Here is a 13,955-nt window from a genome sequence, read left to right on the forward strand (position 1 = left end):
TTTTGAGCAAAATAATGTTTAAAATCATTAAAATTATTAATAATTTATTATAATATGCTAATATTTTGGTTATGCTCATGGTTTGGTATATTTAATCCTGATTCACTTAGCATTTATCATTTTAAAAGGATTCACCCAAAAGTGACAATTTACTTAATATTTACTCATCCTAAAATGCAAATAAACCTTTATTCTGTTAAACACAAAGCACATTTGTTTGAAAAAAAGCTGAAAACCTGTTAACATTGGCATCTACAGCAAAAAATAAATAAATAAATACTATGGAAGTCAATGGTTACAGGTTTTCATCCTTCTTTAAAAAATCTAAAAGAAAGAAACTCAATTTGGTTTGGAAAAAGTTAACTGAGTAAATGATGATACTTTTTGTGGTGAACTATCCCTTTAAGGTATTTTAACAGCTGATAATTTGGGGAGCTTATAAAATGTGTAAATGAGTTAAAACAGCACCAGCAATTGTTCTGCAAAGAGACACGTTCCTCATAAACAGGTCTCAGATGAGAAAAAAAAATAAATAAATTTAGCATAATGTTCTTTTTATGGTCAAATCATAAATATACCCTTAAGCTTGTCAAAAAAAAAGTATCAAATAAATAAATAAAAAAAAAACTAAACTAAAAAAAAGACATGGAGCTAAGACTAAATAAAATCATTATCATCATCATTTGAGAAAACCTCAAGAACATTTTCACATTAACATGATATTCCTTTGTATTGTCAAGTGTCTTGGTGTGTAAATTTCCCTATGCGTGCGTGCAGCAACCTGCTCACTTTCTTTGACATGCCTTGTTTTGACGTCAGCCCTCTGTTTTGACGTCACAATGCATGCTGTTGAAATTTTTAGCAACAGTTAGGACCACAGACAAAAATACCAGTATTATAAATTATTCATAAGACTGTTGCTCTGTTTCTGAGCTTGAATACAATCCTTATATCCACTGTGCAACAACTATGCTGTCAGGTCACCTTGTAGTGTAAATTGCGCTCTGCTCCATTATAACCCCTGCTTGACGTCTAGCCTTGAATAGGGAAATCGTACATACTTGGCATTTACTATGGCCTTATGTTGGCATTTGTTTGCAGTCCGAGGTGATACTTCGAGATGAAAGGTACTGGTTTTGCAACTCAGCCAAGTTAATTATATTTCTACATGAGTGATCATGAGTTTGGATAGTGTTTGATGCATGACGCTGAAGTACAAAACATTAGCTGATAAACCTTAGGACAGACGCAGCAATGTCTATACACAAGCTGAGTGCTTCCTAATCTCATATATAATACATGCATACGTCTGGGCCGAACGTAGCTTCAATGCTAACAGTTTCCTTCACAAATAAACAACACCTGATATTTGTATACCTGCATCCCCCCACCAAATATACTCCCAAAATTAGAAATTTCTTTAGGTGAATCCCAAATCGCAGACTTATGGACTATTCTACGTAGTGCATTATCAATACAATTTCTAAGAATAATAAGTGGACTTTATATACCCAGATGATGTACTTATTAAACTAATGAACAAAAGTGCAGAATGTTGAACACTTCATGCACTCAGCAATCACAGATTTTTTTTTTCAAATAGCAGAAGGGGAGTAGATTAAGAGTTGAGGTTGGATTTCTTAATTTAATTAGAAATTTGCAAGCAAGATATGTGACTACGCTGTCTCCTTATGGTGAATGCCATAGGCTATGCCAATGCAATCTCATAATATTTAGCATTTCCTTGAAAATCCCATTTTAAATATTGTTATGGTTTCCTCATACCCCAATGTGAGGTGGATTTAGGGGTGGGGTTTGGATGCAAGCCTCCTTTTTAAAATCGTACGTTTACAAATAACACACATCTAAAGTCTATGGGTGCATTTTAAGCTTGAATCATTGTTCTCTTTCTAAAAATAAAAAAATAAAAAATATTAAGTGGCCTTAACTAATATGTACTTACACAAGAATTAATAGTTTGTTACAATGTACATTTTGTGTAAATACATGTATTTACTGTGTACTTATGCTTGATTAAATACATGTATGTAATTACATCTGTGATTAACTTTTGTAATTACATTTGCAAATACACTGTTGACCATCCCTTACATCTTAACCCACTCTTAAACCTACCCATACCACCAAACCTGTCCATAACCCAACCTCTATTCCTACTCAAAAGCACCACGTGTTCACAAATACATTATAAACACAGTAAGTACATTGTATTTATTTTTTGATGTAAGTACATCGTAGTTAAGGCCACTTAATATAAAGTGGGACCAAAAAAAAAACAAACACTATACAGAGCTATACAGCTATACAGAGCTATACAGAGTCCAGACAGCCTTTAACAAGCTGTCTGTATAAACACACACATACATAAGTGCCAGGCAAGTGACACACACATCAAGGTTATAATAGTTTTGGATTTTTCATTAGTTTTAGTTTTACTTTTTCGTTTTGACTTGTTTTCAAATTCAGTTACTTTTAATTAGTTTTAGGGGCAGATTTCCTAGTTTTTATTAGTTTCTATATTTTAAAATGTCTTAGTTTAAGTTTAGTTTTTATTAGTTTCAGTATTAGTTTTAGTTTTTTTTTTTTTTTTTCCTAAATAAGGATATTTGTTAGGTGCAAAATTCTAAATCAACAAAATTAATTTTGTATAATAAAAACTCTGTCATATTTTAAATTTTTTAAAACATGTATTCAGAGAACACATGAACACTATCATATACCACTAACATCTACTCATCTTCAATTTTGCCTACTCTTCATCATGAGGAAGACAAGTAGGAATCATTAACAAGTGTGTGCATTATGGAGGACTCAGATTCCTAGAACTGGATTGGAGAGGTGTTATCCATATCATGTGCATTATAAGTTTGCAGAAGGTATACATTAAAAATACAATTTAATGTAAACGTTAGTAGGCCTACTGCTTCAGTGAACTTGAACAAGTATATTAAAATTCATTAATTTCCCCTAGTTGTATTAGTATTTTTTTTCAAAGTGTGCTTTAAATGCTTTAAAAATAAGTTAAATCTTTGTAGACTATATATATATATATATATATATATATATATATATATATATATATATATATATATATATATATATATATATATATATATATATATATATATATATATATATTAATCCTATTTTTTAATTTAACTATGGTGTGCAACTATAGGGGACCTACAAGACATTGTACCCAGAGGCCTCTGAATTATTAATCCGTGCCTGGTGATGGGAAATTCAGATCTTTAACGCTGATGTTAGGACTCAACGTTATGTAATCAGCAATAGTATGTTCAGTCAGTCAAAACATCACCATGATCTGAAAAATGTCTTACAGTAAAGTTTTGCAATCCAACTGAATTATGATTTCTGTTTTGAAATAAACGTACGTTTTTTACCAGATCCTGTCATTTAAGCCCTCGGTTTACCCGCGCTGCAGTTGTTCCAAGGTCACACAGCAGGCTGTTTTGTTTTTAGTTCACTGAATCAGACGCAAGACGCGATTCGTTTCAAATGATTCAGTTCAATTTGGTAAACTAGTTCAACCGGTTCACTTGAAGACCCCGTTAAAAAGATTCATTCGCGATAGCGATACAAAAATAAAACCCATTATTGGGCACAAATGTGTTTTGGTAATAGTTTAAAGTATCTGTATTTAATGCTGTCACTGTGCTGCTGTCCTGTCCACTCGTTGTTTTTGTCACGGCAGCAACAGCGAGGATTAGGAGAGGCGATACGATCTGACTAATTGCAGCAGGACTACAGACTCTGAGGTGCGAAAGGGTCAAAAACATACACCTGCAGTGCGGATTATATTTATTTCTAAAAAGCTTACAGTAAGATTATGTATTAAATACATATACAAAGATGAAAAGAAGGTGGTTTTAGCTATAATTTTAGTTAGTTTGTATATACACAATACAGTTTCAGTTAGTTCTAGTCTTTTGAAAAACTCTCGTTTTTATTTTTATTTCAGTTAAGGACAATTATTTTACATTTTAGTTTTCGTTTTTTCGTTAGTTTTAGTTAACTATAATAACGTTGACACACATAGGCATCAACACACACACACAGACAGACAGCACAAAGCTCTCTCTCTCATTTGCGCACACACACAAACACACAGCAACAAACAAGCTAAACACAGCATCACGCTGTCTCATTCACACACATACATATGCGTGCTTGCTTGCTCGGGAGTCGGGAGCGATATTGTTAGACCGCCTGCTCCCGTCCAAAATTAAACCAGTTACCGACCGCTCCCGCGCTTTATTCTGAAATTTATTCCTGCGCTGCAGACATTTGGTCGGGTCCAGTACCGCCATGGGAATGCAGACCTCTACCAGGTACTACTTGGTGTTTTGGTCATTTATTTCAGTAAATTGGCAACCGTTAAATGTTGACTGAGAAACCACTTTCCATTAATATAAAACTATGAGTGTTCAATTTGGGCTTTCTTGGTTGTTGACAAATTCAGATGACCACTTTGGAATTTGGGCAGTCTTCTGCATTGAGAATAACATTCCATTTCAGTTTTAACTGATAAAATGTTCTTAAATCACTGAGATTAGTTTAGGAAAGCTTTAGCATTTAGATTTATTGCATCTTGATAACATGTTTTATAGTGGTGGGCAAAGCAAGGCTTCATAAAACACTACAACAGTTGAAGCAGACCGGTGATATCTTCAAAACGTTTTGAAACCCTTATCTACACCTAGTGGTATTTTTTTATTATGTATTGCTCCTGAACAACATGTTCTTAATCACCTTAGTCACGTGACCTGGGTGTTTCGAATAACCTTATTTACATGACCTGGGTGTTTCAAATCACCTAAGTCAGATGACCGTGGTGTTTCAGGACTTACTTCAGTGCAGTGTTTCAAAACACTTGTGTTCCAGGGTCTCGACACTGTGTAAACCTCAATTTCACGTCAGCCATCCCTAATGTCTTAATACATTATAAAAGTACAACCCAATGCCTTCTGGTTGCTTAGACTATTGTTTCCAAGCCTGTTTCTGGAGGCAGACCAACAGTAAATATTTTGGATGTCTCCCTTATCTGAGCCATTGATTTCAGGTTTTAGTCTCTTCTAATGTTCTTATGAGTTGATTCGGGTTTGTTTGATTAGGAAGAGGTTGAAAATGTGTAATGTTGGTGTGCCTTCAAGAACACGGTTGGGGAAACTGCTTTAGGGAACTCTCACACCAAATTGTTTGTTGTCTGCTGTGTAAAATGTGTAGTGTATACTCACCTTTTCCAGTGAGATGTTATTCTTGAACCCAGTAAACATAGCATACTGTAGTCTGCAGCACACACATTGACAGTCCCGGCCGCTGGGTTGTAAAAGGCAATATGTTCCAAAAGCCGGCAAATGGAGAACAATTATTGTGCTCTGTTTCCAGTGGTTGCAGTTGTGGATTGAGTCCTCAAATAAGTCCTGGTAGGAAATGGTTGGATAGTCATTGGAATCCAGTGAATACTCAGGGGAGAAAGTCCAGTGGGGGCTTAGACAAATTATTCCATATTCCTCCCCATAATCAGATGACCCGGCCAGCTCTAGGATAGGTTGAAAATAGAAAGAGACAGAGAGGCCAACAGTAAACAAAACACTCTGAAAACCCAAATGAAGTGCAAATGCCTCAGGTGAGAGTACAGTTTTATTTTTATTTTTTTTAAATACTAACTCGAACAAAGAACAAGTGGATCTGTCACACTACACAGAGCTGAGATGAAACAGAGCTGTCATATGCAGCAGACAGCACAGCAGACACTACACCACAAACGCTGTATAAAACTGTGTTTCTTAGGTGTAGGACAGAATCCCAGTCTTACTTTCAGTCTGCTTTCATCTCAGGGACTTCTCTGTTTGTTTGTTTGTTTTGTTTTGCTTTGCTTTGTCTTTGCTTTTTCGATTTTTTTTTTTTACCTCAGAGAAAAAAGCTAAAAATGGACAAAAGACTATAGATTTTGTTAGCTTTAGAAAGCTTGCAGGTTATCTGTAGTTTTAAAAGCAACCTTCAAAGGTCATACAGTCTGGATGTGTACATGGTTCTATAGTAATGAATGTAGAGATAATTTGATGGATATGTATATTGATTGAATGTAAAGCTAACTAGATTGATTTATAGATGATTTATAGAAAAATTGATGGTAAGTGGGTTGTTGCTAGGGTGTTCTCGTACATGTTTCTTAAACCAACACAAATGAATCTAAAGTTCCACATAGCAGACGGATGGATGAGTGGATGGGTTGATGGATGGACTGATTGATTGATGAGTAGATGTAAGTAGTTGCTATTGTGGGTTTGTAATTTTGTTTGCATGCTATGTTTTTTTGTGGTGGTTGCTAGGGTGCTAATTTGCAGCTTATTCAAATTTAATAATTAAAAATTTCATATAGTAGATGGATTGATTAAAAAAAAAAAAAAAAAAAATATATATATATATATATATATATATATATATATATATATATATATATATATATATATATATATATATATATATATATATATATAAATGCGTGGTTACTATGTAGTTGTTTTTTCTGTATTTTTGCTAGGCTATTTAGGATGGTTTCTAGGGTGTCGTTGAGCAGATTTCTCAAACTAAGACAAATAATTAATCTAAAATTCCACATAGCAGATGGATGGATGAGTGGATGGGTTGATGGATGGATGGATGGATTGATTGATTGATTGATTGATTTAATGATTGATTGATTGATGAATACATGTGGGTGGTTTCTTTTGTGGATTTGTAATTATGTATGGCTGCTAGGGTGTTCTTATGCAGCTTGCACACACCAACACAAGTGAGTAATCTAAAATTTAATATATTAGATGGATTGATTAATATATACAGGTGAGTGGTTGCTATGTAACACATAAATAATCTAAAATTATACATTGCAGATCAATGGATGGATAGCTTGATAAAAACATTTGGGTGTTTTTTTTCTGTATGGTTGCTAGGGTACTTGGGATGGTTGCTAGGGGGTTCTTAAACAGCTAGCTCAAACCAACACAAGTAAATTATTTTAAATTTCACATAGTGGATGGATTTGTTGACTAATAAATACATGTAAGTTTTTGCTATGTAATTGCATTTTTTTTCTGTATTGTTGCTAGGGTGTTTTGGATAGTTGCTAGGGTGCCATTGTTCTGCTTTCTCAAACTAAGAAAAATAATTAACCTAAAGTTCCACATAACAGATGGATGGATGGGATGACGAATGAGTGGACGAGTTGATGGATGGATTGATTGATTGATGAATACATGTGGGTGGTTGTTATGTGGATTTATAATTCTGTATGGCTGCTAGGTATTTGCGGTGGTTGCTAGGGTGTTCTCTTGCAGCTATAGCTCAAATCAACACAAGTGAATAATTTAAAATTCCATATAGTATATTGATGGATTGATCAATATATACATGTGGGTGGTTATGTAGTTGTTGTTTTTTTTTCTGTATTGTTGCTAGGGTGTTAAGGGTGGTTGCTAGGGTGGCATTGTGCAGCTTTTTCAATCTAACACAAATAATTAATCTAAAATTCCACATAGTGGGTGAATGAGTGAATTATTGATGTATGTATGGATGGGTTGATTAATTGATAATGCATGTCGGTAGTTGTTATATTGGTTTGTGATTATGTATTGTTGCTAGAGTAAATGGGTTGGTTGCTAGGGTGTTTTGTTTCTGTATAAGGAATGATGGGGTGGGGGTTGTTAGGGTTTTTTCAAGCTAACACCAAAATTTCACTTAGTGGATGTATGTATGGATGGATTGAATTATAGATTGATAAATTTATGCGGGTGGGTTTTTTGTATGGTTGCTAGGGTATTTAGGGTGGTTGCTAGGGTGTTCTTATGTACCTTTCTCCAACACAAATACATAATCTAAAATTACACATAGTAAATGAATGGATGGATGGACTGAAACACATGCAAGTTATTGCTATGGGTGAGTTTTTCTTTATAATTGCTAGGGTATATGGGGTGGTTGTTAGGGTGTTCTCATGCAGCTTTCTAAAGCTAAGACAAATACAAAATTTACAGTTCCACATAGCAGATGTCTTTATAAGAATAAAAAAGGGAAGACAGCATTACTCTTTAGGGCTGTTGGCTGTCTCTTGCGGGACAGCGGAAGGAGTCATCAAATTTTAAAGTCACTCCAATCTCGTTGAGCCTTCTTCTCATCGCTGACCTGCGGGCTTGCCGTGTCTGGGGAAGAAAGAGAAATAGCCGTGAGGGATGGCCAGGACTGCACTAGTGACAGCTATCACGTGTCTTTCTTAGACCCCTATGCTGGAGCCTGTCAAGAAGCACAGACCGAGACAGCACGATGGCTACACTAGCAAACACCAATTTCCACGTACACAAATTTACATAGTGAAATGACAAGCACATTTAAATACTAGAGTGAAGTCTGTGAAATCATTCTGTGTGTGGCAGAACTAAGAGACTCCTTAATTTGATAGAATTTGAATTGTAACTGTAGCATTACTCGTGCATCATGTGTTATTCGTATTCCCTGTTTTTCTGACCAAAGTAGTAGTACCTTGACTAAAATGTGTTATGGTTTATAGTACAAATCACCATTTACAGAAACATGATTTGTTTACAATATGTTTGGAAGGCTTTTTCAGAGAGTGCACTGTTATAGAGTTTCCAAGTCTACTTATTAGTATTAGTTAGGGTTGCCACAATTATCAATATAATATTGAACCGTTCGGTACGACATCCACATCATACGAGCTTATGAATTGCATTTTTTTTCAGTTTTACATTTAAATAATTTGTGTGTGATTTATATATCTCCGAATTGACTGTGTGTGCCTGTAAGTCTACGAGCTGAGATGAGGAAACTCCTCCCCACTAGTAATTATTTAATCACTATGCTCTAAAGTTAGGGGGCGCTTAACCAGCCATCACTCCACACTTTAATATGGCAAGCGGCGGTGAAGTAAGGCAAGAGTACGAGGACGTGCCTGATTTCTCACCACACCGGCGTTTTTCAAATCTGCGGTGTGAGCACATTTCGGTTTTGCCGTTGAGTATAATGCCAATTAAGGAAAAAACATTGTGCAAGCATTGTTTTACACGTATAGCCTACTCAAACGGAAACACTTCCAACTTGAATGCACATCTACGGTGCCATCACCAATCAATATCACTGTCTGAATGCAGGGTAGCAGAGAAGGTAATAAAGTTCTTCAAAAAACAACAATCCCTTGCTGAATTCTTCCAGCAAGCATACCCAACTGGTTCCAAGAGACACATAAAAATAACAAAGGCAGTGGGGGTGTTCAATGCTAAATATTTGCAGCCGTTTTTAGTGAGTGGAGATGCGGACTTTTGTCATCTTATAAAAGCACTTGATCTGTGTTAACTTAACAGACTACCAACTCACACTTTTTTCAGCACCGGAATAATTAAGATGGTATAATAATGTTTACTGAAGTACAAATATGTTTATTTGAAATGGTTAATTTATGTTTATTAACTTTTCATGTATGATTATTTTCAAAATGTAGGAATTCATGTGTTCCCCAGTTTGTACATGGGCTACCAGCAGCTGTGAGATTTCAGTGTTTTTTTTATATATTCAATAGGAACTAGTGTTTTTTTCTTGGCTTTAAAGTAAAAAAAAGGAGTATTGCAATTAACCGTTTTTCTCCTTTACCCCTTACTAATTCTATTGCCTAGGCATAGAATAACAAAAGAAAAACAAATGTGTCAAGCCATCAAAACTGAACCAAACCAAAAACAGTGTTAAAAAACCGAGGTATGTATTAAACCGTAGCCTAACTGTATTGTTGCATCCCTAGTATCAGTCCTTGTAATTTAAGTTGCATATGTGTGGCAGTTTGTGCCAGTTGTTCTTGTGGGGTAAAAATGGTTTTATAGCTGGTATACAACCTTGATGACAATAAGAAAATGGGGAACAATTTATTTATTCTAATGTTGGGGTCATTTTAGGAAAAAAAAAAAAGGTTCCTGTTAAAATGGTCATGGGTCATTTTTGACATGTACAGTAAGTCATCAGTAAAACAAAAGTGTGTATATACACTCACCGGACAGGTACACCTCTCCAACTGCTTGTTGACGCAAATTTCTAATCAGCCAATCATATGCCAACAACTCAGATGGTCAGGACGATATGCTGCAGTTCAAACCGAGCATCAGAATAGGGCAGAAAGGTGATTTAAGTGACTTTGAATGTGGCATGGTTGTTGGTGCCAGACTGCTGATTTACTGGGATTTTCACGTACAGCCATCACAAGGGTTTTACAGAGATTGGTCCAAAACAGAGAAAATATCCAGTGAGCAGCAGTTCTGTGTCACAAATGCTTTGTTGATGCCAGAGGTCAGAGGAGAAGGGACAGACTGGTTCGAGTTGATAGAAAGGCAACAGTAACTCACATAACCACTTGTTACAAACAAAGTATGCAGAAGAGCATCTCTGAATGCACAACACATCGAACCCTGAGGCAGATGGGCTACAGCAGCATAAGACTACACCCGGTGCCACTCCTTACAGCTAAGAACAGGAAACTGAGGCTACAATCGCACAGGCTCACCAAAATTAAACAATAGAAGATTGGAAAAATGTTGCCTGGTTTGATGAGTCTTGAGTTCTACAGCAGCATTCGGATGGTAGCGTCAGAATTTGGCATCAACAGCAAGAAAGCATGGATCCATCCTGCCTTGTATCAAGAGATCCGGCTGGCCGTGGTGTTGTAATGGTGTAGGGGATATTTGCTTGGAATACTTTGGGCCCATTAGTCCCAATTGAGCATTTCATCAATGCCACAGTCTGAGTGTTTTTGCTGATCATCTCCATCCCTTTATCACTACAGTGTACCCATCTTCTAATGGCTAATTCTAGCAAGATATCACGCCATGTCATAAAGTGTGAATCATCTCAGACTGGTTTCTTGACCATGACAATGAGATCACTGTACTCATATGGCCTCCACAGTCACCAGATCTCAATCTAATACAACACCTTTGGGATGTGGTGGAACGGGAGATTCGCATCATGAATGTGCAGCCAACATATCTGCAGCAACTGTGTGCTGCTATCATGTCAACATGGACCAAAATCTCAACCTTGTTGAATCTATGCCACAAAGGATTAAGGCAGTTTTGAAGGCAAAAGGTACTAGTAAGGTGCACTCAAGTGGCTAATAAGTGTGTGTAAAAAATATATAAGTAAAAAGAACTGTTTTGTTTTATGTAATGGAAAGAGAATATAGAGTGATATGACACATGAGTAGCTTCCAGCACAGTACAAGATCAAGGATCAGATCTCCTGCTTAATGGACATTCTAGAAAAAAATAATAATAATCTGTCCAGAAAGCTGTGCATGACAAGTGAAGATGAATATGTTGTTCTGCAGATATACGTGCACTCTTGACTCTTATTCAGAGCCCAGGAGGAAAAAAATAAATAAGAAATATAAAACAAAGCTAACTCTGCCTTTTCATTTACAACAAGCAAATGTCTTTCTGATGTCAAGATCTGATGCTGGAGCTCTTCAACTAATCAGCAAACTGTCTGTTGCACATGTGGAGAAAACAACCACAACATACTATTCCTCTGATGTATTATGTAACGCACAAAGCCATGTCTTATAACTCCATGTTGTTTATTGACTGTGTGTTGGTGGGATGCCATTTTTGGATGAGTAGCGATACAGACTGAAATTCTGTGAGGAAATTGTTGACACTTTTCAGGAATACAAAATGTGAAAACTCTATCTTGCAATTGTTTTACCTGAATATATGTATAAAGAAATTGTTTTCTTGGTGTAAATCAATGTATTTAAGTTGATTCAGTGATATATGGAATAGTCAGTAGTCACATACAGTGGGTACAGAAAGTACCCCCTCTAATCTTTTCACACTTTGCTATATTGCAGTCATTTTCTAAAATAATTTAATTTAGTTTTTTTCCTCATTTATGTACAAAAAGCACCCCATATTGACAGAAAAACACCAAACTGTTGACATTTTTGCATATTTACTTAAAAGAAATACATACAGACCCTTTGCTGTGACACTCATATATTTAACTCGGGTGCTGTCCATTTCTTCTGATCATCTATGTACACCTTCATTTCAGTCCAGCTGTGTTTGATTATACTGAGTGGACTTGATTAGGAAAGCCACATAGCTGTTTATATATAACCTTACAGCTCTTAATGCAAGTCAGAGCAAATGAGAATCATGAGGTCAAAGGAACTGCTTAAAGAGCTCAGAGACAGAATTGTGGTAAGGCACAGAGCAAGCCAAAGGTTTCAAACAAAATAAAAAAAAAAAAATCTGCTGCACTTTAATTTGAATTTATTAAACGGGTAAGCTTCTTGAGACGAACCATTTCATTTTGTGGGGGTCCATAGAGCTACCTAAAGATCCAAGACATTTAAGGTTCCAAAGAGCACAGTGGTCTCCATAATCCTTAAATAGAAGACATTTGGGATGACCAGAATCCTTCCTGAGCTGTCGGGGAGAAAAACAGTGACCCAAAGGTCACTGTGGCTGAGCTCCAGAGATGCAATCAGGACATGGAAGAAAGTTGTAGTATGTCAAACATCACTGCAGCCCTCCACTAGTCAGGGCTTTATCGCAGAGTGGCCGACACATGAAAGCCAGCATGGAGTTTGCTAAAACAACACCTGAAGGACTCCAAGATGGTGATAAATAAGATTCTCTGGTCTGATGAGACCGAGATAAAACTTTTTGGTTATGTGTGGATACAGTCCTAACAGTGAAGCAGGATTGTGTCAGCATCTTGCTGTGGTGGGACAGCACGACTGGTTGCAATCAAGAAAAAGATGAATACGGCCAATTACAGGCATATCCTGGATGGAAAACCTTCTACAGAGTGCTCAGGACCTCAGACTGGGCTGAATGTTTGCCTTCCAACAAGACAGTGACCCTAAGTCCATAGCTAAAATAACGAAGGAATGGCTTCACAACAGCTCTGTGTCTGTTCTTGAATGGCCCAGACAAAGCCCTGACTTAAACTTAATTGAGCATCTCTAGAGAGACCTAAAAATGATTGTCCACCTACATTTACTATCCAATCTTACAGAACTGGAAAGGATCTGCAAGGAGGAATGTCAGGGGACCCCCAAATCCAGTTCTTAAAAAATTTCCCAAAAAGACTGTATTAGATCAAAAAAGGTCCTTTTACTAATACTGAGCAAAGGGTCTGAATTCTTAGGACCATGTAATATTTCTTTCTTTTTTTTTTCAATAAATCTGTAAAAATTCTGTCTTTTCTATCAATATGTGTAGCTGTGTGTACATAAATGAGGAAAAAAATATATAACTTAAATGATGCAAAATAACAGAGGGGGTCTGAATGTTTTCTGTACCCACTGTATATACATACAGTATATTTATGCAGCATAATTTTTATTTAGAATAAAACTAGTTAATGCCCATGTTTATCTTTAAGTTGAATTTATTAAATAAATCACCACATATGAAGTTAATTTTGCATAAAAAAACTTACTGTGGCTTCAAATGCCTGTTTTCTACACTCAAAATAGTACTTTCTTTAGTCATTTAAATAATACACCATCGTTAATTGGCACAATCCGATCAAAACAAACTTCAATGTAGCAAAAGAAAAGAAATCAATCTTTCACCAACCAAAAATATAATGAGTACAAAATAAACCAGCACTCAAACAGTATTATTCCATTTAGTATCATGTCCCGAGGTTACCAAAGACCCTTTTATAAAGGTTAAGTCCCTCATTTCACTGACCATTTACTGAAAAAAAGGAATTGCTCTGATCCTATTCATAGCAAGTGCCGGTCTGAGTCTGCTGTTCTCTTTTGGACGCAATATATTTTAATTCACATCCTACTAACTCAGCCGACTGATGATTACTTTTAATTTGCGGTCATTAGG

General features: G+C 36.0%; 1 protein-coding gene across 4 annotated transcripts in view; it reads right to left on the minus strand.

Annotated features, from left to right (window-relative positions):
* zgc:172282 overlaps positions 1 to 13,955 on the minus strand; it is a 265,284-nt gene that overhangs the window by 14,479 nt on the left and 236,850 nt on the right. For 2 of the 4 annotated variants that reach the window (XM_021481316.3, NM_001113649.1), the window contains 2 exon segments: positions 8,133 to 8,246; positions 5,280 to 5,584 (listed from right to left, as the gene is read on the minus strand). In XM_021481316.3, the coding sequence (XP_021336991.2) occupies positions 8,179 to 8,246 (68 nt within the window). In that variant the 3' untranslated portion in view covers positions 5,280 to 5,584; positions 8,133 to 8,178. 4 annotated transcript variants of the gene reach the window in all.

Source organism: Danio rerio, chromosome 15, assembly GCF_049306965.1.
Source record: "Danio rerio strain Tuebingen ecotype United States chromosome 15, GRCz12tu, whole genome shotgun sequence".
NCBI classification, from domain to species: Eukaryota; Metazoa; Chordata; class Actinopteri; order Cypriniformes; family Danionidae; genus Danio; species Danio rerio.